Source organism: Sander vitreus, chromosome 11 (assembly GCF_031162955.1).
Source record: "Sander vitreus isolate 19-12246 chromosome 11, sanVit1, whole genome shotgun sequence".
NCBI classification, from domain to species: Eukaryota; Metazoa; Chordata; class Actinopteri; order Perciformes; family Percidae; genus Sander; species Sander vitreus.
The window spans coordinates 11,930,199-11,955,624 of record NC_135865.1 but is presented as its reverse complement, the minus strand read 5'-3'; the positions used below and the strand labels follow the sequence as shown (position 1 = coordinate 11,955,624).

The window sequence follows — 25,426 nt, the reverse complement described above, 5'->3', positions numbered from 1 at the left end:
CACAAGGATCCTGTGTTAGTTTTGGCAAACCCTAAGCAATGTTGACTAATGATTAAAGCTGAAAAAGGCACGTACCACTCAATATCATTTATTTGTGGAATTATGATTTGAACTCTAGCTTTTAGGAAAGGAGACAGTTTTTGGGCCATGAGGCTGATTGTAGCCAGGCCTACATTAGGATGTTTCTGGCTATTTCTGCCAGTGTATAGTCACAAATAGCTGTGTATATTTTTTAGGATTACACATCAGAGAATATATCTGCAAAGTGATTAGAATAATGTCATTGGATTTAACAGGCAGCAAAGCTGGGGATTTTACTGCACCAACAATTCTCTATCTCCACCTTCTCCTCTGTAAGGATTTGCTTTTCTCTTTTTCTATATTTTATATCAGTGTAAAGAAGAATATCTTTGGGTTTGACATTTAAAGACTTCATGCTGTACTCTGGGAGATTGTGATGAAGTCTTTCCAATTACCTGACACTTCAGACATTTCCCAGAGGAAAAAAAAAAAAGATAAATTGTTAATAAAAATAATTGCTTGTTGCAGCCCTACACTTTCCCCCATTTTTTGCTAAGGACCCCCATAAACTCATCTGACCAAGAAATGGACTTCTGTCACTCAAACTGGACCCCAGCCCAAGTATAAATAGTAAATGGCATCGTGAACGGCACTAGCAACTGAATGGCCTTTGCATATCAAAAACAATTCAAGGTAAAATACTGTGAATTATTTTATTTATAAGGGACATGACACACAACAATCAAAACAACAATGTAATCAGATTGTTTACAAATCATAATATATTGCAAAAATCTAATCATATGGGTTACTTGACTGAAATTAATCAGCTACAATTAAAGCTGCACATTATTCATAAAACAAGTTCACTCGACCCAACAAGTTAGAGACCATGCAAATAAACCTTCCTGTCTAACTTAAGATCAACCTTACAGTGAAGCAGTAGGGCTTCCTCGTCAACTTTTTTTAAAAGTATGAAAATGCCAAAGTCAAAGTAGATTCCCATCGGCAATTGAAAGATCTTGACACAAACGACTTACAGAGATACATGAGGGTAGCAATAGTGACTGCATATGATATACTGTACATATCAGTGCCATAAATGACGTTTCAAAAATAGTTTTTATCAAAAAATTCAATAATTCAGATCTTTTTACACAAAACTTTTTTCTTTTTTTTTTCTTCTCTAGCTTATACAAGGACACTTATGGCCAGGTTACAGACAACTTATTTAAAAAGGAAAACTATACCATAGTACTGCTGATATAATTCATGACTATCCATCAGTTCTGCATTTTAAATTGCTTAATTGAATTCAAACTTCTCCATGAACAATTCATGAGATACAATTTACCAAAGCAGAAGAACTCATCCGCACTGTGCTTTCCATAATTGCCTACAATGAAATGGGTCACTAGTGAATTATTTCAACCACAACACTTATTTTTTTTTTAGTTATACTCCACCCAAAAGTTACTTTAACCCGACAAGAATTCCAGCTGACCACAGCTGTTGAGATTAAATGCATAATGCTAAAAACAAATTTCAGGTGGAGTATTACTTTAAAACCAAATGAACATTTTCTGGGGGTGGAGGGCTTTTCATTACCAACAGCTACAGTAAATCCCATCATAATGCACAATCAACTGCATTAACTTACAAAAAAAATAATCAAAATTCACTTTAACCAGTCATCAATAAAACTGCAAAAACAGTAAGTGTTAATTTTCTTCTGATAACAGTGGTGATATATACAAACCTCAGAACGCCGCATCGTGTCAACAAGAGAAATGGATTCATTGTTGAATGTAATAAATGCTGGAAAACAAATTCATGTGCCTTCCGCTGACAAAAAGTGTCTCTTGCACAAGCCTCGTCTCCCTATTGACACAAAGATCTAACAGTACTTCTCATAACATAAAAATATACAATGTATTTACAGCAGGATATCTTCTGTACATTCTAGTGGGAATGTTCGATGAGGAAAAATAAAGCATTTGATGATTAATGTGGGTGCTGTCTGTCCCTGATTGTCCGTAGAATTATAACAAGAGGGAGCTTAACATCAATTCTCAAACCTAATTTGATGGTGCATATAAAAACAGTGTTATACACAATAGCACCTAACGCATCACACATACATGTACAAATGGAAAACAATCAACAGTGTGATGAAGTACAGATGAGACCTCACTCAATCGCATTTTTTTTCCAACAAGGTCTGGACATACTAGTGAATTCTAGCAAATAGGTGATGATCAAAACTACAGATATCTGAAACATGATTCTGTGTACACACACACACACACACACACACACACACACACACACACACACACACACACACACACAATTAAAATGCTGTGTCCTTCCAACAGATAATAGTTTGAGAATTAAACTCTGCTATTTCTTGCTAAAATAATAAAATATGATGGGCAAAATTAAATAAAGCTCCCAGATCTCAATGTATTACAGACTGAATAGGTTGATAGCTTATGTGTTTGTTGTTATTGTGCAAGTGGAATTAGTAGCATCAGAGGACTAACTAAGAAAAAAACAGAAATACATTATACAGGAATGAGTAAAGGAAAGTCTGAAATAAAAAAGAAAGGTACAGATGCAGAACTAATAAAACTGGAAAACCAAGTAATTAATTTCCATTTGTAATGCTTTTCCTAATATAGCCTTAATGAAACTTTGAGTTTCAATCATTACAAGGGGGCCTAATCACATTGTTGTTTCCCCAAAACCTGTGCATCTTCCAAGAACAACAATCAAAGTACTATAAAACTGCAGCTCCAAGAGCTACGTTAGAAGTGACGAAAGCAACAAGCATCATCTGTAATTTCAAATAACCCTAATCTGAAAGTACATACTACATTCCCTGTAGTGAAAAATTGTGCAAATTGTGCAAAGGTTAAGCACAATATTCTTAAGTAATTTCATTACAACTCACTTATACTGCTGAGGGAAAAATAACAATGACCCGGCAACCATTACATGAATGCAGCTTTTTGATTCCTAAATCTTTTTTTTCCAGTGGGGGGGAGGGGGGTATTTATTACACTGCCTAATCTGCACTAGAGTCACAAAAGTCTGTGCCAAGAAATTGAGGCACAAAGGGGAATAAAATAATGAATGAATTCATTTTCTTTGAATGCAAACTATGATGTCTTCTTTTTGGCCATCACACCAATCAAACTAGGCCCAATCTGTAAATGGAAAATACACTAGATTCCATATGAGATGAATACAATCAGTTCCATCTTTCCTGTATAGCGTTCATTACACGTCATGTGGACACACCCGTCTCAGGTGACAGTAAAGTGACTTCAACATAAAGTGAAGAATCCGTTATGATCTAATCACGGTGTCAGTGTCAGTAGACAATTTAACAGGAGTTACACAGCTGGAATAACAAGGTTCTAGGAGTGGACTTAAATATAACCAGATAAACAGCAAGGGGAGGTAGCAACAGTAAGGCGTATATAAATAGGGCCTATGTTTTAATAAGTGGAAATATTGCATTAAGCAGCAAGAGTGACTTGATCATTTTTTTTTGTGCAAGGCAAACTGATTGACAAAACATTAAAACTCTGTGGCAATGGCATGAGAGAATATTTCACTCCATCTCTAGCATTACACTTTGGTCGCTTAATCTCTCAATGAACATTCTTGAGCAAGAAATATACCCATGCGCAATTACAATGAGTTTTTTTTTTTAAGGGGAAATGCTAATTACGATTTATCAATTTTCATTATTTCCATTCTATGAGGTTGCACTTAACAAAAACAAATCAATAATATGTTTTAGAACAAAATGCTTAGAGAAAGAGCACATGGTTGCAGTGGGACTTGTCTTGGCAAAACAAGAAACATGAGATAAAGTGCCGCTGAAATTATGAACAGAAAATGAATTCTCTACCCCTCCGTTCAGCCAAAGGTTTCACTGGATGTAACATCAGGGGAGGAGTTCAGTTGAGACCTGGTCTCAGTGACTCTGACTAAGGGGAACTCTGAGAAGTCTGTGCTGTGTCCTCTGAGACTTAATTGTCCATTGGCAACAGTAAACTGTGAGGAGGATCCAGATCTTGAGGTCTGGAAATGAGTTTTGAAGTTCTGATCGAAGGAGCTTATTTGAAAGGTCTGCAGCATGCCTTGTGAAGTGTCTGTCTTTTTGGAGGGTGAGACCTGCTCCAGAAAGTCCTCCTCAGCTGGGGACACGGCAGAGGGAGGGGTGGTCTCATCACCTGAAAATGAAAAGGAGTGCTGGGAGTCCCCGACCAGTAATCCAAAGTGAGGTTTCTCTAAAGTGGACCTTAGCGGAGAGCCCATCCCTGATTTGAACCTGCTGGGGGAAGGGAACTGTTTTTCGGTGGAGAACAGAGGTTGTCCAGCTAAGGTGGGGTTTTCGGAGACCAAGCTGAGGCTCTGGCTGGTCAGGTAGCTGTCGTTTTGGCTGGTCCTCTCCAGTGCTTGCTGGAGAAACTTGGAGTATTCCTGCAAGAGGCTGACCTTCTCAGTAGCTGGCTGAGCCTGGGCAGTAGAGGCTCCGAGGCTCTCCACAGGGCTGCTGTCTGAAACATCGGAGGAATTAATGGATATGCTCGATGTCACCTCTGTGTCAGCCACGCTGAAGGAAATGTCTGATTGCCCATTGGCTTTGTTGGAGTAATGGTCCAACAGTGTCTGAAGAACCTCATCTGGCAACACACTCTTGTCATGTGTGGCTTTAATATCTGTGTTGATGGGCTGGGGCTCCAGAATGGTGGCAGGGACAGTCTCTTCAATCATGGCTGACACCACAGTTTGCGTAACAGACGGCTGAGAAGAAATGCTGCTCGTGTTCAGACCGTAATCCCGACTGTTGTTGGCCATTGCAGCCTGAAGATAACGTTTCTTTTTGAGAAACTGCATGGCATCGTCGTAGTTTGTGCTCCCGGCTGCCGGCTTCGTTGGTCCTCCTTGAAGAGTTTCAACGGGCTCGAGATCAGCGTTGCTTTCTACTTCTAAAAGGCCTTGCTTGTCTACAATTTCAAAGGTGTACTGTGTGACCTTAGTATTTTCTTCAAAGGAAGACAAAGTGGACAGGCAGGGAGGAGTTTGTTCACTGGACTGTTTGAGACTCCTCTTCGGGACTTTCTTCAGGACAAGTTTGGGAGGCGTTGTGTCTTCTGTTGACACTTCTCCCTCTTGGTGTCGGCTAGCCGTTTCTTCAGGAAGTTCCACAGAGTAGTCTGCAATCACATACTCATGTTTGACTTTGGAGGACACAGCAAAGAGAGGTAGACCTTCAATTTTATTCTGTCTCTGCTCCTCCTTCTCTTCCGTTTCCACAACAGCAACAGTGTACCCATCTGTCTGGGCAGCAGTGGAAGCGCCTGAACTCTTGTCTGCACACTTCTGCCGCTTTTTCTTGGGCAGTGAACACTCTTTGGCAAGAAAGGGGAGGCCCAAAGAATCTGCTTCATGCAAAGGCCCGACTTTACCAGCTGCCTTGTTGGTCTTTCTCTCTCTGTTCTCGTGACACATTCGCCTGTGCTTTAAAACCCGGTCTGTTCTGGAGAAGTACTGCGTATGGAAGACAAAAATATGTATTTTATTGTACCAGTAAACAGCCACAGTGTAGTGATTAACCTTAGGTGAGGCAATACAGACAATCTCATTGTTGTGTCTTTATTTTACTTTGCAACTCATTTGAATACTGGGTTAACTATACAGAGACTTTGGCTAGCATTTCCATCAGTTCACACTGTGCGTTCTGTGTTTGCATTCTGCAGTCTGGCAGATTTTATGCGGTTTTTTTCTTTAATACCTAATTTGATTGTTGTTTCCACGTGCACTGATTTACTAGCAAATAATAACAGAGCTCACCTGGTGACAGTAGTCACATTGGTAAGGCTTCTCTCCACTGTGAGTCCTCTTGTGTCTCTCCATGTGGTATTTCTGGATAAACCTCATCCCACACTCGTCACAGCGAAAAGGCTTTTCACCTACACAAGAGACAAACAAGGGAAAAAAAGACTCACTTGAGACTAAAATAAAGCAAAATAAAATCCTAGTGCATACTGATTGCATTCATTCTTTACTCACCAGTGTGGATCTTTTCATGTCTCTGGAGAAGATATTTCTGAATGAAGCGCATATCACACTGGCTGCACTGAAATGGCTTCTCACCTGGAGTTTGAATAATAAACATCAGTATACAATAAAGAAACCGTATTCCAGGCAACTTATTCATTTAGCATTGCCCCTCTTCATCCTGTGGTTAACCAATTTCAAAGCAATAAATTAATATAATGGCCTTTTTTTTTTAAACTTGAATGGGTAATTCTCATACCAGTGTGAATGAAGACATGCCTCTGCAGATGGTAGTTGGTTCTGAATGCAGCATTACAGTGAACACAGACATGACACTTGGGGTTTTGTATGCCCAATGATTCATCATCATTGATGTTGAGAATCTACAACAGCAAAGGGAACAAAGACATATTAGTATTTAATTCGCTCTTCAGTAATTGTGGAAAACTCTCACACACACACACACACATGCAGGTCAGGCCATTAAAACAAAAATTCAATTTCTGAGATAAAATTGACTTGCACCTTTGCTGGTGAACGCTGCTTCCTTTTTTTCTTCTTGGGACATACCATCAGGTCCTTAACTCCTTTTTTGTCCTTCTTTATCTGGTCGGGTGTCTCAGACAGCTTCAGTTCCTGCTTGATGCTCAACTGTAAAAGTAGGACCATAGACAGGAAAGCCATTTAGCAGGACGCATGAGCTACTTTAACACCCGCCCACTCATCCAGCAGCTTATCAGGGTCAGGCAGGTGCAAAGGGACAAGCAGAGCATAATTAACCAATGTGAGGGGAACTCACTAGCAGCTTCTCCTTCACAATTTAAGAGGCCAGTTGATGTAGTTCAAGCATCCTCTGAGGATGACCTCCTGCTGAGGCATACCTAGAAAACCTAGGACAGTCTGAGAAATCACATCTTCCAGCTGGCCTGGAAGCATCCGCAGATCTCCCATATTACGTTAGCAAATGATTTTGTGAGTACAATGTTTTTCTAACCGACAGAAACAATGGCCAAAACAATGGATATAACATCCAAGTTAAAATAAACAGGAATTAAGCAGCCCTAAGCCTGAACCTGTGGATCGGTTCAGGTTATCCTCGATGTTTACACTCACAGTACAAAATAGTCTTTTCAATTCACATGTGCTGTATATTTATAACTTTGTAATGCAAAATATTATAAAGCACAAACATTTCAGCTAATGCCTTTATCTCTGAAGGTTCTGACTTTTTTTTGTCTAAGTGGAAACCAGGTACACAAGGGGGAGGGAGGTGATCCCTCACAACAATATATATTACATTATATATTATCCTTAATTTAAGGTTATTTTCAATGATTTTCTATGGGGTGACAGGCTTTCTACTTGTGATATTTGTGTCATATGGTTTATATCACTGTCCTTAAAATGTTTAACAAAATGTAATCACTGTGGTGGTTTCCATATATGTATCATAACAAACATTGTATAGGATGACATGAAAGGAGGACTATCTATAATGACACGGAAACCATAGGTACAGTATCCACACAAATAATCTTATCAATACGTGGACTACTTCTTAACCAACATGAACTCACTGGCATATGAAGCAAGCAAGGCAACTTATTGGTGAGTTTTAGGGGGAAATGCACTCCCACCTCGCCTCCCTCCTCTTCTCCTCCTCTACCATTCTTTGTCATCTCCTCCTGCATCATAAGCTGCTCGGGAGGGACCAGGTCATGAGTAACCAGCGAGCTTCCAGTCAGGTCCTCATCTTCATCTTTATCGTCCTCGGCCAACAGAGGGTGGTTTGCCAGTGATCGTTCCCCCAGTGTCATCACCACCAGTCCTCCTCCGCTGCTCAGCCCGACTCTGCCTCCTCCATCTATTCTTCCACTGCTGCACTTCAGCAGGATACCCTCCAACTTGTCCTCAGTGTTCATCTTACATAGAGTAGTTCTTGAGTCTGTAAAAAGAAAGAAATAGAGAGATGAATGGACAATGTTGGCAAGCTAAATATAAAACATACATTCATTCATTAAGAAGAGGATGTGAAATCACACAACAAAAACAAGGATAAAAAAAAAAAAAATCCAAAACATTTCCAATGTGATTCTTAATGAGAATATAACAAAGTGGCAGGAGTCAAAGTGACTAAGATTTAACTAAGGTGGTAAGTTTACAATTTCAAGTTACCCATAAGCCAATAACTGACCTTTTTAAAATTGCGATGGTTACTTATTATTTTATTGTGCAAAGGTAACTTTTCCCCCCCAATTCCTGGCACCATGTTGGTACTGAACCCCAGCAAGAACAACAAGTCAACAACACTAGCTGCTCTAGCCTGGTTGGCATGAGTTTCCCCAACCATGTAGGTGGTCTCAGGGGCTCTGTTGCTATAAATATGATTTATATTCTAGTCCCAGTAGGTTTCATTAACTAGTTGAACATATAGGGTTGTAGCTCTAAGAATATGATTTACAACCTTACAAAACATTTAGACATATGATCCCACTCAGTCCCACAGATATTGCACGTACAATGCTTCTTCTCAGTAATGTGTCAACTTTGTAACTGGGTCAGCTGTTGTTACTGTGATCTTATCTTACAATATGCACTTTACAGTGTAAAGTGATAGCAAGCACCGTGAAAAAGCTCGGAAAGATGAGAATGTATTTAAGTAACATTCTGCTTTTTGTAGATTATTCTACTTTACTCATAAGCCAAGCACAGTTTTTTTTTTTGTTTAAATGTTTTTTTTCAAATACGGATAAATGTCAGTCTACGTTGACAACTTGATATTTCCAGAACCGAAATAGTTAGAAAACCAGCTATGCATTTCCAGCTGCAACATTAGCTACACTTGTGTTTCCCTTACTTGACGTTAACGTTACACTTCAACAAGACCGAATTAGCTAGTTAACTAGCAATCACTTGGTCTTAAAACGGTAACGTTAACGCTAGCTAACGTAGCATTTGTGGACCGTTTGATAACAGTTTTGGCTAAGTAGCTAATATAGACTGACCCTAGCAGGAAAGCATCTGTCACGGTTTAAACACACACCAACAACCACTTATTCCCATATGTAAACACACTCACTGTGTCACTTAGGTTAAGTGGGTTAAGTATCTTGCTAGCCAGCGAGCTAGCCGCGCTTGTCAAGGCTGCTACATCACATTTACAACAAGTCCTGGAGAGACGCAGGAAAAGAGGCGAATGCGCCTTCAAAATTAAAGCTCGTTCACCACTAACGTTACACATGAGCACACTGGCTAGGAGGACAAACCGAATAGACAATACATTGTAACTATTAATACAAATTGTTCATAGAAACATACGAATGCTGCCTCTATAACTGTGCCACAAACAACCATATAAATGAAGAGTTAAGCACAAACCACTCTCATTGGCAATTGTTTTGGGTAACTTTTAGGTTAATTTGAAACCATTACGAATGTTTTTTTCTCGAAACAACAATATAGTCCGTATGTCTGTGAAGGTTCTTAGTCATCCAGGTCATTGTAATTATATGCGATAAGCAAAGGCAACTAGACTTGTGAGAAATTCTTGAAGATGTTTCGCCTCTCAGTGGGGAGTTCCAGACTCCCATGTGACTCAATGACCCTCATGTGACTTACGACCCATAGGTGACACAAACCAACAGAGGTTAGCTAAATATCCGGAACTCCCCACTAGTCAGTCAGAACTGAAGAATCATTTTGGATGAGGCGAAATAAGTGCATCACTAAATGCTTTACTTTGATGGCTGTGACCGGAAGTTCCATTTCCCTTGCACCGACTTGAAAAATCTCTACGGCCTGTTTGAAGCTAGTTAGCTAGCTGCTAGCAAGTTGCTGCAAACATTGGTCTGTAATGCTGTAAAGACGTCGCATCCTCATACCATTAGACGTGCAGTATTCTACAATACATTTTAGCTCACATCAAAGGATATACATGGCACAAAAAACAACTTTCGTTTGTACATTTCACCAAACTTGTCAGCAGGGCTTGTTCGCTTTGGCGCTATCGCCTCAAGCTTCCTCAGCCACTCTGCTCAATAGGCCCCAATGTTATTGCCTGCTAGTAAAGCTAACTGAGACAAACAACATGCGTCTCAGTAGCGCACACTTTATATGTCAACTATTAAAGCTGCACTTTCATCTTACCTGCTGTACGTCTTAAACCCGTTTAGCTGTCATGATTGTTATGCAAGCCTACAGTGTAATGATGGTGTGCCGAATAATCAAATACACCATCACATTTCAAGACTTTAAAAAAATCTATTTGTCGCCATCTAGTGGTTACGATTGGTTGGGACAATGGGCGCCTGATCACTGCTGATGATAATGTTACCTCATGCTTCAGTTTGGCTACTTCTATAAATTATATTTAATAATAGTGTCTTAAGGTCATTTTTTAAATATGAGATTTTGTGTTGATTTTTTAAATAGGCCTAGGCTAATATGTAGGCTATAGGTTATCAACGTATGGTTAGGCAGAGATAATGAATTCTATTAATAGCCTGTGTGGCTATATATGATTTGTGGTCATCTGATAGAATCCATGCCGAAATTAAGCACGGCCCTAATGGGTTAGAGGCTACATGAAACATCAGTCTCATTCAGTCTATAGCTATGGGGTGTTTGAATTTCCGGATAAGGTCTACAATAGTTAAACAACTATGCTGGGTGATAGTGATTATGTAGGCCTAGGCTCATAGGCGGCGGGTGAAGTGGAGATTTGGGTAGGCTAATGTGTGAGGGAGGTAGATTCGGGTAGCCCTGATCCCTGGTAAAACCGCTCTGAGGACGCGCTCGTTGCCGCTTACTAGGATATGACAACTTTACCATGACAACCAAACCAAACAGACGAGCACAGAGTGGCCACAGTGCCTCAGAGGCGCATTCAAAAGACGTAAATAAACGCTAAAGGTGGAAAAGGTGGTCACAGCAAGCAGTAGGCTAATACAGGGAATACACAGGGATTTGTATGCGTTAACTTTAGCGTAGTTGTGTGCACAATACTGTAACGGCCAACAGGACGCCGTTGTACTCTGCGCTGAAGCACTGCAAAGGCTCATGACCATGGGACTGTGTTCTCAACGGTTCCTGTCTTCATCGAAGTATGTTTTAATGATGTTCTGGTAATGTTTGGGTGTGCATTTATGTTTCCTGGGTTTTAGTGGAGTGGGGTTGATTTAGTGTTTAGGTTTATCTACATGTATTGGTGTAACCATGACCCAGACCTGGGTGGGGATTGATGGCTTCTGGGCAGTGTGGCAGCATTCAAAGTCAACAAATAATGTGTGATTTCCCTGTTTTCTTAATATATCCATGCTGCAGATTGTACTTTGGAGGACCACAACTTCCAAGGAAGGATCCTAGACTTTGAGAAACGGCTAGAATTCTTATCATAGACAGCATATAATGGACCAACAGATCCTGTTGCTCTGGACGGAGACCAGTGAAGGATATTAGAAGCACTTTTCCGGTGAGCGCTGAGCGTTACTGCGCAGCCTCAAACTGAGAGAGACGATGTAAATGTGACATGAGCAACCTGTCTGAAAGTTGTAAGTCTTCTGGTAGCTGTGCCAAGAGAAATCCCAATCATTCTGAATCTTGCAGAGATGGAGAGCGTAGGTATATGTAAGGAGATAACATAGGCACAGGCTAATTATTGCTAACTATAATGCTAGTTAACATTAGTAATTAAACTTAAACAGCTAATGTAAGTCGAAACTGCCTGCGAGCTTCTCCTGTACTGTACGGTAATTCCTCTACTATGCGAAAGTAAGTCGCGTGGTTATGACACAATCGTTAGCGTATTTTTACAAAAACGTCTACTACGGAGCCATAACGTCAGATACAAGGTAATGGAGCCTTTTATACATTGTCGTGTTTCTTTAGAAATAAACAATGGACAAAAAAAGTCTTTAAACGCTTCAGATGTAAAGTTATTCGCTGTCAAAGTGACGTCAAAATGAACGGCAGTCAATGGAATGCTAGCTGCGGAGTTGCCCAGGATGTGAGGCGCTGGGCCTAAGGAGTGGCAGACCGGGGGTGGCGGTTCCCCTGTTTAAAAAGGGGGACCAGAGGGTGTGTGCCAATTACAGGGGTATCACACTTCTCAGCCTCCCTGGTAAAGTCTACTCCAAGGTGCTGGAAAGGAGGGTTTGGCCAATAGTCGAACCTCAGGTTGAAGAGGAACAATGCAGATTCTGTCCTGGAACAACGGACCAGCTCTTCCCTCTTGCAAGGATCCTGGAGGGAGCCTGGGAGTATGCCCATCCGGTCTACATGTGCTTTGTGGATCTGGAGAAGGTGTATGACCGGGTCCCCCGGGAGATACTGTGGGAGGTGCTGCGGGAATATGGGGTGAGGGGGTCCCTTCTCAGGGCCATCCAATCTCTGTATGACCAAAGCGAGAGCTGTGTCCGAGTTCTCGGCAGTAAGTCAGACTTGATTCAGATGAGGGTTGGCCTCCGCCAGGGCTGTGCTTTGTCACCAATCCTGTTTGTAATATTTATGGACAGGATATCGAGGCGTAGTCAGGGTGGGGAGGGGTTGCAGTTTGGTGGGCTGGGGATCTCATCGCTGCTCTTTGCAGATGATGTGGTCCTGATGGCATCATCGGCCTGTGATCTTCAGCACTCACTGGATCGGTTCGCAGCCGAGTGTGAAGCAGCTGGGATCAGGATCAGCACCTCTAAATCTGAGGCCATGGTTCTCAGCAGGAAACCAATGGAGTGCCTACTCCAGGTAGGGAATGAGTCCTTACCCAAAGTGAAGGAGTTCAGATTCCTTGGGGTCTTGTTCACGAGTGAGGGGACAATGGAGCGGGAGATTGGTTGGAGTATCGGCGCAGCGGTGGCGGTATTACATTCAATTTATCACACCGTTGTGACGAAAAGAGAGCTGAGCCAGAAGGCAAAGCTCTCGATCTACCGGTTAATTTTCGTTCCTACCCTCACCTACGAACGAAAGAGATCCAGGGTACAAGCGGCCGAAATGGGTTTCCTTAGGAGGGTGGCTGGCGTCTCCCTCAGAGATAGGGTGAGAAGCTCAGTCATCCGTGAGCCACTGCTCCTTTGCGTTGAAAGGAGCCAGTTAAGGTGGTTTGGGCATCTGGTAAGGATGCCCCCTGGGCGCCTCTTTAAGGAGGTGTTCCAGGCACGTCCAGCTGGGAGGAGGCCTCGGGGAAGACCCAGCACTAGGTGGAGGGATTATATCTCCAACCTGGCCTGGGAATGCCTCGGGATACCCCAGTCGGAGCTGGTTAATGTGGCTCAGGAAAGGGAAGTTTGGGGTCCCCTGCTGGAGCTACCTACTTCATAATGTGGGTTCCAATATTGAAGTGTCAGGAAAAGTCAAGTATTAAAGGTGCTCTAAGCGATGTCACGTGTTTTTTAGGCGACAACATTTTTTGTCACATACAGCAAACATCTACTCACTATCCGCGAGCTGCACATGCGAGCTTGAACATCTTTATTTAATTAGTTACTGTGCTAATTACAGAAATCGTCCAACATGGAACTCTTAGCAACCAAGTTAAATTGCAAGACAAAGTAGTATCTGGATGGAAAACCCTTTTTAAACTTAATATTTGGACAGAAAGTAGCTTTTGGGTAGAATGAACCGTTCAATCGTTTGTGGTCATCCAATTTGGTAGGTGGCGTTGAATTGAAAAACTTGAATCCTGGAAGTGCGGTCCTGAAAATGCAGCCTCCGGTACAGTAGGTGGCGCTATATTAAAAAAAACCTTAACACTAGGGTGCTGGAAACTGCTGCTTAAACCTACCTAAGTCTACATTACCTGCCACCCCTGCCAAGGCTAACGCTGCGGATCCACTTTTGCGACATGACTGAAGCGTGGTGTCGTGTCCATTTTTGCTACTCGGAACTAAAGTTTCCTAAGCATTTTTGTAGTGGGACGTCTAGAACAAAGGACCCGCAAGAGACTTCTCCCACTCTCCCCTGTGCTCTACTTCTATTGGATAGTCGCGTTGCGTTCAATGGATTAATTTGCATAAAGATGGGCAAATTTTGACGCGCAGCATTTTTTCAAATGCAGCGCCGCCTTCCCGGGAGGCTTTGCGGGCACGTTGAAGTCGCTTGACGTCACCCATAGACAGAAATGTCACACGGCGAGGTGGATCTGCATGGTAACTTACAAAAGGGCCACTATAGGTTTGGTAAGCCTAGCCTATATGTTCCTCAAAGCAGATGCCCCTTCAAAAAAAAACTTTAGCCTATCAAATTGTCACCTTGTCATATTTAGCCTAATCGGCCTAGTTTATATCCTGCATTATTACTATGACTTGACAACAGTTTCTGACATTTGTAGACCATCTTTCATGGGATTATTGTGTTTTGTTTTTTTTTTTACACATAGGCTATGTAGGCCTACGTCTAAATTAGCAAGGAAGAGCGGCTCAAGTGGAAGTGGGTTTAATGCAAAAACCATTTGGATCCATCTATTAATCCTTCGACTAACAGCTTTGCCGCAAAAGGGATGTTGAGGGTCCTGATAAAATGATAGTCTGTCATTCAGTGCCATCACACACACACACACACACACACACACACACACACACACTTACACACACACACACACACACACACACACACACACACTCACACCCCTGTGAGGAATACTAATCAACCTGTTTGCCGTCAGAAGCTCACGCACAACTTCTCCATGCTGTGTCCTAGAAACGTCTCTGCTGGGTTTAATCTAAACATCCACCTGCTAAATTTCATCGGGTTTTTATAGTGCTACCTTCTTTGAACGAACTGCGGCTGTTATCATTCTGTCTCTTCTGATGTGCGACAGGAAGCCAGAGAGACTGGATCTGGGGACAGACAACCCAATCCTGCGCCGCTTCTAGCAAGGGAAATCCCCCCACGCGTTGCGCGCCTGGATCGCCAGTAGAAATTCGCGTCGCGGAGTGCGTGTGGATGTGCGTCAGGCTCTACATGTGTGTGTTCGTGCACGGCAAAGCCCCGGGCTCCGTCCTCAACAGTTGCTATCGGAGCGACGGAGAGGAGAGGTGGAGAGCGAGAAAGATAACAGACTGAGGACAGACGGACGCGGAGCCCCACGCCGCTCAGCCCGGCTCTGCTCCTGACATGCAGTCGTTCATCTCTCCGGTGACCAAGGCCATCCTAGTAGCGCTCTTCATCTTCGCCATACTCCTCATCCTCTATGTGATCCTTTGGTACATTTGCAGAGACGTGGACTGCGACCACGGCATTTGAGGATTCAACGGGAATAACAGGAATTTCACAATGGGGCGCACAGCGGAGCCCGCAGAGCCCAGGGTCATCCCGTAAGTCTGCTGTCTTCTTTTTGTCTTGTCTTTCTTGATGTGTATGCCTGTTTCTATGTCATCTGTGGATGCATATTTCTGTGTATGAGTGTGTGTACACGCGCGCTTTCCTGTCGTGCGTAATGTTAAATGCGCTCTGGTTATAAGGCAGGTGATGACCGAAGTGCGTCTCGACCGGCACCCGGTATCCCGAAGCCCCAAATTCCTTTATGTTCAACTTGACAGCGATCATCTATCAGTGCCGGCTTATGTATTACAGACCCGGGATTGTAACTGACAGTGAATACTCAAAGGTGATACAATGTCATCAGGAGGATATCGAACTGGTGAAAAACGGAGAACGGTGCGGGCGCGCGTGTGCGGGCTCTCAATTAATGGAGCACGAAGACCGCCGGTGACATTGCGGTAAACGGCGTGGGTGTCCCTTAAGGTCAAGAACAACAATGTTTACATGAGGTTGCCAATAGCCTATAGCCGCTGCAGCAGAGTTCATGTTCAGTTCATCTTGGTCTCTGAGGTTGCTTCCACATTGGAATTTTACATCAAACGAGATAACAGGATTAGCTCTATTGGCTCCTGTGCGTTGTATTCCTAATCTGTTTTGTGCCGTGTTTTGACTCTTTATCATGAATACGCAGCTAATGCTTTTACGCATAGCGCATTTATATTCCCCATGACATGAGCTTGTTCAACATGCCATGTCCAATCTTAGTTTAGGAAGATGCTCTTACATTTACTTTTACACACACACACACACACACACACACACACACACACACACACACACACACACACACACAGCATCTATTGGTCACGCTTAATGAAGGACTTCTCAATATTTCAGGCACGTTGGCTCCAAATGCCTACATGCTGTCACATGGTCCATAAAGCTATTAAACATGTAAGATATGATATGATGCCAGTTTTCACCTGGGTCTCAAAACATTTTGTTTTAATTTACAGCAACTCAGAACCAGGAAAATTAACAAATTGTACTCATTCTAGTGGATAATGTGAAGGACACACCAAGGACATGTTGCTTTTAAAAAGGTTTTTAGGACAGTTAAGCAGGAATATGAGGATGCCTACCAACACTCTTACATTTATCTATGAATTATTTGCACAAAAGAGTTTGCTCATCTTTTTTAGGTTCCTGTGAATCTTAATAATATTTATCTTACACATATTGATGTAACACAAGGATGGCCTTTTTACTGGGGGAAAGGGTTAGTCAGTCCCTGATTGCTGAATGATATTCTCTGACTGCAGCTCACAGTTTAGCCACCTTTTTTTACGTCACTATTTTCTACCTTAAACACCCCTGAGGATTTAAACAGCTGAGCATATCCCCTCACTTAACGAGAAAGTACAGGTTTAGGCTTAAAAGTTTTAAACCTTCTTATTTTGAACTACGTGTGCTGCACACTGTAGTTAAAAATCCATAAGCAGCCTAAATGCTGGATGCAGTGAGGATGGAACCAAGCAGCCTGCTAAACTGGTGGGATGGCAGAAGCCCTCTTTGACCAAACTACAAAATGATTCCTGTCAGCCATGAGTAGATATACAACCATTCTGTATCACCCCTCAACACGCACACAACTGCTTCAACTGTTGGTGTCTGTCTGTTTAAACTTGTGCCCTGGATTGGCTGTGTGTTTGTCCGGCAGTTTGTGTTAAGGTGGAAAGAAGGGAAAAAGGTGTATTTGTGCGTGTGTGTGTGTGTGTGTGTGTCAGCGTGGGAGGGGGTTAAACACTGACATGCTCCAGAATGACGGATGAAAAAAAAAAGTGGAGCAGGGAAGGCTCAGAGGGACTCAGTATGGGAGAGAGGTAGGTAGGTGTGTGTGTGTGTGTGTGTGTGTGTGTGTGTGTGTGTGTGTGTGCCTTTGCATGCGTACATGTGCATTACTGAAATTCACTCAAATTTATTGAAAATATTTTCCTTCATTAAATACATGTGTAAACTGTAATATTGCAGTGTAGCCTACTAACTTTGTAATGGCAGAGGTAATAGTTTATGTGTGACCTAAAAACTTAATTAAACAATAATTCTAATCATTAAGGACTGTCAAAATGCCAATGAAAAGATTTTACCTTAATTTTATCCAACTTTTACTGCCGTATGAAGTACATTTTTTTTCTGGTTTTCTTATGTTATCTTTTTTGTCATAACTCATACGTGTGATACGCAGTGTATCCTACATATACAACATAGTGATATCATCTGTGATGCTGGGTGTGAGGCAGGCAGGCATAGACTGAAAGGTTTCTTTCAGAATGCTTGAATGTTAATACACATTGATAGATTCAAGTTCAGTTGAGATTGAAGTTACGACATATGGAGGGATAAAAGTAAATTATTGAAGCCTGAGGCAGTGGAGAGGGGATTTGTTATTGTATTCTGGCCTCATAATGTTCATAAACTATAACAAAGTGTGTGTTTGTGTGTGTGTCTGTGTGTGAGTGTGTGTTGCCATCAGCTATTCGTTATCACCAATAATTTTTAATGGATGGACACGCAGCACTTAGACCCCCAAGCTGATAAAGTCCTATACTGCCTTCATAAATATAATCAGAGAGGTTTCCCATCATCAAACTATACATGTGACTGTAAAGGTCAGGATTTTCTATTTGGGTTACTGAGATGTGGCGTTTCAGGCCACAGAGCAGAAGCTGCATCAACATCTGATGGTTAAAAAAAAAACACATTCAATAATGCTTTTCTTTTACATATTTCCATTTTCAACATTTGTTCATCAAGAGTTGAACAGCTAAAAATAATATTTAGCAAACTGATAATTGAGCTACAAATGCTGTAGACCTCCATCATTAGTCGGTCCATAATCAAATATACAACGACGTCTAGCTACTAAATAAATGAAAATATCACACTTTTCACACAAAACCTTATTGATTTACTAAAAATCTGGAAATGTAACCTAAAAGTTGCAGTATTTAGAATTAAAGTTTCTTTCCTACATTAGCAATAAAGTTTCTGGATCTATGTAAGCTTTTTTCTTGCTTGGAGGTGAGAAGTCAGGGTCAGTGTCTTGCTCAAGGACACTCCAGTATGAGTGGATATTTCATGGTACAGGGACTTGAACATGGCTCGTTGAGTTAAAGCATTGTCCCCATACTGTATTAAACATGTGCTATTTACACAGTGTTAAATAATAGTTACATGTAAGCAATGTTGAAATATTCATTGGACTCCCAGTAGGCCGCATTATCCTGAGGAATTTTGCTTTTCACCAGGTAACACCCATAATAATCCAGATCAAATACACTCTCATATTTGACATTATTCAAGATGGAATTTAGTAACCCTGTCCTTTGTGTGATTTGGATAATGTAATGGGTAATTTAGACATAAAAATGACATATATTAGACTGTTAAAATACTATCACAAACATTAGCAGTTTTTATCTTATATATGGTATTTATTTGATATTTAAAATGTTTGAAAGATGTTTAAAACAAGTTTAAATATTGTGCAAAGTGAAGTAGGACAATAATTTAAGGATGGTGTGTCATTTTTGAGTTCAGTTTTTGTGTGTTTCTCTGTTTCGAAGACCCTCCAGTGACTACATTCATTCTCCTAGACTCTAATCCTAACCTCATAGCTGTGTGCTCATTGAAGTGAATTGCATTTAGGCTAATTAATTAAATTTACATCCATAAATGTTAGGCTCTGTTAAAAACATTATTAGCTTGTGGATATGTTTGTTTGTTTGTTTGTTAGTGAGCGGGATATCTTGCAAAAAGTTAGGCCATAAGCCAAGGAAGACGTGAGTACTATTTGGAACAAATACAGGTCCAGGGATTTTAACAAGGCCCTCGTGATATAGGGCATTTTTACCTTTTCACATGAGCTACTGCACTGGGGCAAGTATAGTTGTTCCATAACTGTTTATATTCTAATGCATATCCAGAAGCAGATTACAATTTCTAAACATTTTCTATCATTAACATAACAAATTTAGATAGTTCAGCCTCGGTGGAGGTATTAACTCCTTAGTGCTCACTACTTACTGGAGTCCAAATGATAAATCATCTGAATTTAGTTTAGTTTAGAAACAGTATCGCCATTAGTTTATCCACAAGAAAGTGTATTTTTCAAATAAAGTAAAATGTAATTCTCATTACATGTAAACTTTTAAAATATTGATTATGGTGTCAACCTCAAAAATCCCTGGCCTATACTACTTACTAACATTTACTCACCCTAACAAGTAAAGAGACAGAGGACAGGTATTCTCTGTGGACCCCAGGAAGAGTAGCTGCTACATTTTTAGCAGCTAATGGGGATCCAAATAAAAGAATTTTGGGCAGACATCAACTGCTTTTATTCTGTGCCTCCTTTTTCTACTTCACATAACTGATTTTTGACACCTTTTCTGACCCTGACTTATTCATTACCATCAGCACTACATGCCTGGGGCATCCTGTTGCACATCCCCTTTGTCTCTCTCCTCTCCTTTCCTATCAGCTCTCGAATGTACTCTCATAAAGGAAAACAGTTCCCCAAAACCACTTAAAAAAGCCCTACACCCCCCAGCCTCCATTTACCTGATTCTTATTCTAACCTTAACCTCAAAACCAAGTCTGAGTTCTGAAATGGTGCTTTAAAGGAGTGAAGCTTGGTCAGGATGACGTCACAAAAATGCCCTCATTCTAAAGGTCTAACACTCAAATCTGCTCTCAGAAAGATTGAAGCACTGGAACACACACACACACACACACACACACACACACACACACACACACACACACACACACACACACACACACACACACACACACACACACACACACACACACACACACACACACACACACACACACACCTTAAAGCCATAAAAATAGATTGTGTGTGACTCAACCGTTATGTAAAGTCCATCTCTGATAGGGCCGCCTGGGGCTGTTTATGTCAGTTTAGCTTGACGGCACAGGAGCTGAGGTGACACGTGTCTGCTGTGTTTCAATACACACACACACACACACTTTTCCCAGAATATGCGCGCAGGCCTCTCCCCCTCTCACTCGCTCTTCCTTCCTTACTTTTTTGTCGACATTCCCCCAGTGTGTGTCCCTTGATGGACAAAGATGTGATACAGTCAACGTAATGGACTCCCTCCAGCCCAAACAGCATACATTATTAGCATTTCAGCGCAGACTGGGAGGGAAACACCACATTAGACATAAAACACAACCGCCGTCCTTCTGGCCAGGTGGACAGTTCAATCAATACTGGTAAACATTAGCAAACCAGGACTTGAATCTAGAGCTATACTGATGGATTATTACTGTTGTCTTTATTTAACATCTGGTCCTGTCTGTATCAACCACTTATCATAAAACAGATGTGATGGGGTGATTATATATTTATCATCTGCACTGGTTTCCTATGGGAAAACTGTAACTTGTATTAATTATAATGAGACATTTTTATCATCCTTCATGCAATTATGTTATCCCCCCTTATTAAACTCACCTTTAAATAGCTAAATCTAGCCAAAAGTGTTGTTTGCCACCCAATAACCCATACTGGTCCAGCCCTCATCTGCTGTGATTTAAGGTGGATGAAGGTAATATTAAAGCGACTTTGAGTCCTTGAAAAGCGCTATATAAATTAAGTAATTTATAACTAATATTTATTTATTTATTCCGTCAGATTTTTGCACCTTAACTCCTTCCACATTTTTTAACATAGAAACTACATTCAAACATAAAATCGTTCGGCTTGATTCAGAATGTTGTGCTACTATTTTTAATATTCTTAACATTTATAATTTCCGATATATTCAACGTTTAGCAACAATTTTTCCCCATTAAAGCGGATGGACAGAATGTTCAAAGTTGACACATTTTCATACATTTTCAACTGCTAGCTACTCATTCATACATTCACAGAGAAACTCCATTCAAACTTTAAAACGTTCCCCATCTTTCATACATTCAGCGTTGGTATTCAGCTTTCAAATCCCATTAGTACTTTTTAAAATAATCAGTCTTCTTTGAGACTTAAAACTAATGTCTTTCTGCCATTTTTACATTAGTGTGTATGGGATGGAATGTTCGGACTCATAGGGCAGGGCCCAATTGACAGAGTGGAAAGAGGCAGAAGCTACATTTTCTTTACCTTGCTATACCATCCACAGTTTTAACTCTTCATACATTACTTTTACATCAAAATGTAGGAAATCTTGTGCCCTTTCTAACAATGTGCTCAGGGAGGCAATGTAACTTTCACACAAGGCACAGTGAGCTTCCAAGTGAAGCCATGTCCACCAACTGCCGCACTGCCTCCTGTACTAAATCCTACCAGAAATACCAGGAGGAAAAGAGAAACAGGCCCTATTCAGACAGCTGCTGTCCTCACGTCTTACACAACACACACCATTCTTGGACAGGATGATCAGCAGGGTGTTATGTCTCTCACAGTATTAAAAATTAAGAGATAGGAGTTAGGGTTTTTGAGCTAAGAGCAGGACTATCAAAGGTGCGTCAGAGCTTCGTTTCTGTGAGAAGGCCTCTCTGAGACAAGAGTCATCATAGAAACCTTTAACTGCAGTTGGTTATGTGACCTGATCCCTAACATGTTGACCAATGCTGTGAAGTTACTGTTCCTAGTCTCTGTGAGAACAGCTGCTGGTGTTGAGGCCTGAGGGCAGTTATCAGAGTCAGTCAGTTGGTCAGTTAGTCCATCATCACATCATGTTAGCTTACTAAAACACCTCTTCTCCTTTATCCTCCCCTCTTCCTCTTTTCTTTCTCTACTCCTCTCCTTTCTTCTCCTCTTCCTCTCTTCCTGTGTTTTTGTCTGTTGGTGTGTGTGTGTGTAACTCCTCTTCCTCCCTTCCTCTGTTCCTCTCCTACTCGTCTCCTCCTCCTTCCTCTGCTATACTAATGGTAAATTATTCCTTAGGATTATGGTTAATCTTTCATTAACTGAGTTTTATACAACTTTTAATTTCCATTCACATTTTTTGAAGAACTCTCTGAAACAGGAGTCGTCATGGTAACCTGTAACTGCAGTTGGTCATGTGATCTGATCTGACATGTTGACCTGTTGCTGTGAAGTGACTATGTGTGACTGTTTGTGTGTGTGTGTGTGTGTGTGTGTGTGAGAGTGAGTGAGTGAGTGTGTGTGTGTGTGTGTGTGTGTGTGTCAGTGTTAATTTTGACAGCAAATTCTGATTTAGTCTTAGTCTTTTGAATAACACACCATTTAGTTTTAGTCTTATTTTAGTCATCTGAAATCTTTTAGTCTTACTCTAGTTTTAGTCGACTAAATATCATAAGAGTTTTAGTCTTAGTCTAGTTTTAGTAGACCAAATATTAGCAGATTTTAGTCGACTAAATCTACAGTGGACTTAGTTGACTAAATGTTTCTCCAGAATTTCTGGTCATTGGAAGTATCCATCAGTCTGTTATGGAATGGTATTAAGGTTTGAATATGCAATACAGACACAGATTTAACGGTTCATCCTAGACCTAGCTCTGACATTTCTGTTGTTCATGAGACATGTCATTGCCCTCGGACCGGGTGCACTGCAAAACGTTAGCGTGTTGCTAACGAGCGAAGTCAACTGAAATCAGCAAAAGCTGTGTAACTAAGACTGTGCAACTAAACACAACTAAGTATAATGTAAACAACCTTCCTGTTGTGAAAACATCCTCGAAACTGTGCAAAGTTCTGCAAACTCGTCCTCCTGTGTAACTGCTGCTGTGTTTGTTTAGCTTTTTAAAATGGCTCTGCTGCTTCCGCATAAATCAACCTACCCTCAAAGATTCGCTCTGATTGGATCTCTTCTCCATTCGTTATATTCGTTATATTTCGTCACAGTCTTCATCATCATATCTGACTTTTTATTTAGGTTTTATTTAGTTTTCGTCCGTGAAAAAGGTTCGTTGGCGAATATTTTTCGTCATAGTCTTCGTCAACGAAATTAACACTGGTGTGTGTACTGAACTGCACTGAAGGCTCTGTCATCTAAAGTATGGTAATAATCGTATGGATAATAGAAATTATGTTGGTGCAGTTGACACTGAATATTTTTAGAATGTGTGTGCATTTGTAAAATAAGTTAACTTGGTTATAACATGGTTTAAATTGTTCTTGATTATTAAATATTTAATCATTATATTCCACATCTTTCAAACATTCTGGGTATTATTCAACTTTTCAAAAGACATTCAGCCTTTTTCAAAAACAAGATATTCCACATATTAAAGACATTATTCATATTATACTTTTCAATGATATTTATACTTATTAAACCCATTCCCACTTTTTCAACTAAAAACAATTAAAACATGCCACACCTTTCAAACAATCTAGGTATTATTCAGTCCCTCCAGGATTTTGCGGTGATTGGTTGAATTCAACCAATCTGGTGATTTTTGGTGGAATTTGGTGCGACTCGCAATTTTGACCAATCACCGCAACTTTTCTGCACATTTCACCAATAACCCGAAGTTTCTCGCGACTTCAACTAATCACAGCAGTCCCACGTGCACTCTGAGAGCCAATGACTAATCGGGAGTGAGAACGGGTTGGTCATTTCCTTGTTTTTGATATGAAGACAAGACGTGTGCGTGACTCATTTACCAACAAAACGTACAGCGAAAGATCGTGCAAAACATTTCAGACCGTCCGATACATTTTAACATGCTCCGCATTTTAACATTCACACCGCAATTTCTTCAGAAATTGCATTCTCTAGTTATTATTATTATATTAGTGGAGACTTTGTATTAAATGCTTTAATGATCTTACTGTCACACATACACCACACATAATCGGGGGCGGCATCCCATTCAGATTAAATTTTCTCTGACACAATCACACACCCAAAACAAAATGTGTGACTGTATGTATGTGTTACACACAGTCACACACACCACCTTAAAGTCTCTCTGTGTGCACATAGCCCTGAAGTAAGGGACAGAAAGTGAGAGAGCAAGAACGAGAGAGACTCCTCACAGTCCTTTCTCACTCACAACAGGTTTCAGACAGAAACAGAGGCACACACACTGACTCACAGACTGTTAAATGTGTTAAATACTGTGCGTGTGTGTGAGAGTGTTGCATGGAGTTAATGACATACTTAATTGGTGCAAGCAAATATCCCTCCCACTGCTCCTCATTCTACATCTACTAATGGAAAGGCATCTACTCCCTAAAGACAGTAAGGAGAAACAGTGTTAGGATCTATTTGATAAACATATGCACGCACACACGCACGCACACACACAATGTCCCAACATGATGAATTAATAGCACACAAAACTTGCATGCAAAATACTGAAATTTCTGCACAAGAATTGCATCTACAGGCACATGGAAATATATATTTATAACTAAAAAGCATCCACAAACAATTGAACTAGACCATATTGAATTTGGAACTATCTATAGTATTTATGAAATGCCTTTGTCTTTGATTTGATTTTAAACCAGGGGCTATTTATATATAAAAGGACGCATGATTATGCACCTGCACGGTCTATTCTTTCCGTCAAATGTAATTCAAGTGTTGGAGTTGAGCCTGAAAATTGGAAGCAAAGACCATACAATTCAAGGAATAGTGTGTTCAAGTGGAAGGAAGTTACATATTGATGAGTTCTGTAAAGCTGTGTGAAGCTCACAGTAACATTACATTATAGGTAAAAGAAACCCTCAATGGGTTTTCAAGAAGTGCAGCTATTATAACGGCTAAAAAAAACCCTCAGATTTATTCATCAGAACCTCATAGTAGCACATTATCACATACAAGCAATCTAAACAAAATGACATGTACAACTCTTGCATGCTTACTTCCTGAGTTACTTTTACCGAGTCCCAAAAATAAAAGTGTAATTTATTACTTTTGGGGTAGTCTATATCCTTCGCGTTCCACTTCCGGGATTGCTCAGGTGCTGCTGGAAATTCCGCTGGATGCGTGTATTTTCCGTTTCCTTCCGCTTTCTTTGTGTTGGAATATTTTAAATACATTCTGTGGATTCATGA

At 40.8% G+C, this 25,426-nt stretch overlaps 1 protein-coding gene across 4 annotated transcripts; it reads right to left on the bottom strand.

Annotated features, from left to right (window-relative positions):
* Positions 1 to 720: 720 nt before the first annotated feature.
* znf148 (zinc finger protein 148) lies at positions 721 to 25,426 on the bottom strand. Of its 4 annotated transcripts, none has more exons than XM_078261640.1 (7): positions 25,285 to 25,426; positions 7,680 to 8,047; positions 6,628 to 6,753; positions 6,362 to 6,485; positions 6,115 to 6,198; positions 5,896 to 6,014; positions 721 to 5,592 (listed from the first exon to the last, which is right to left on the bottom strand). In XM_078261640.1, exons 1-7 carry the CDS (start codon positions 25,409 to 25,411, stop codon positions 3,955 to 3,957), a joined length of 2,586 nt encoding a protein of 861 aa, XP_078117766.1. In that variant the 5' UTR covers positions 25,412 to 25,426; the 3' UTR covers positions 721 to 3,954. The 4 variants fall into 4 exon arrangements, with proteins under 4 accessions (XP_078117766.1, XP_078117767.1, XP_078117768.1 ...); XM_078261641.1 differs by having other exon boundaries at positions 7,740 to 8,047; XM_078261642.1 differs by lacking the exon at positions 25,285 to 25,426 and adding an exon at positions 10,249 to 10,343.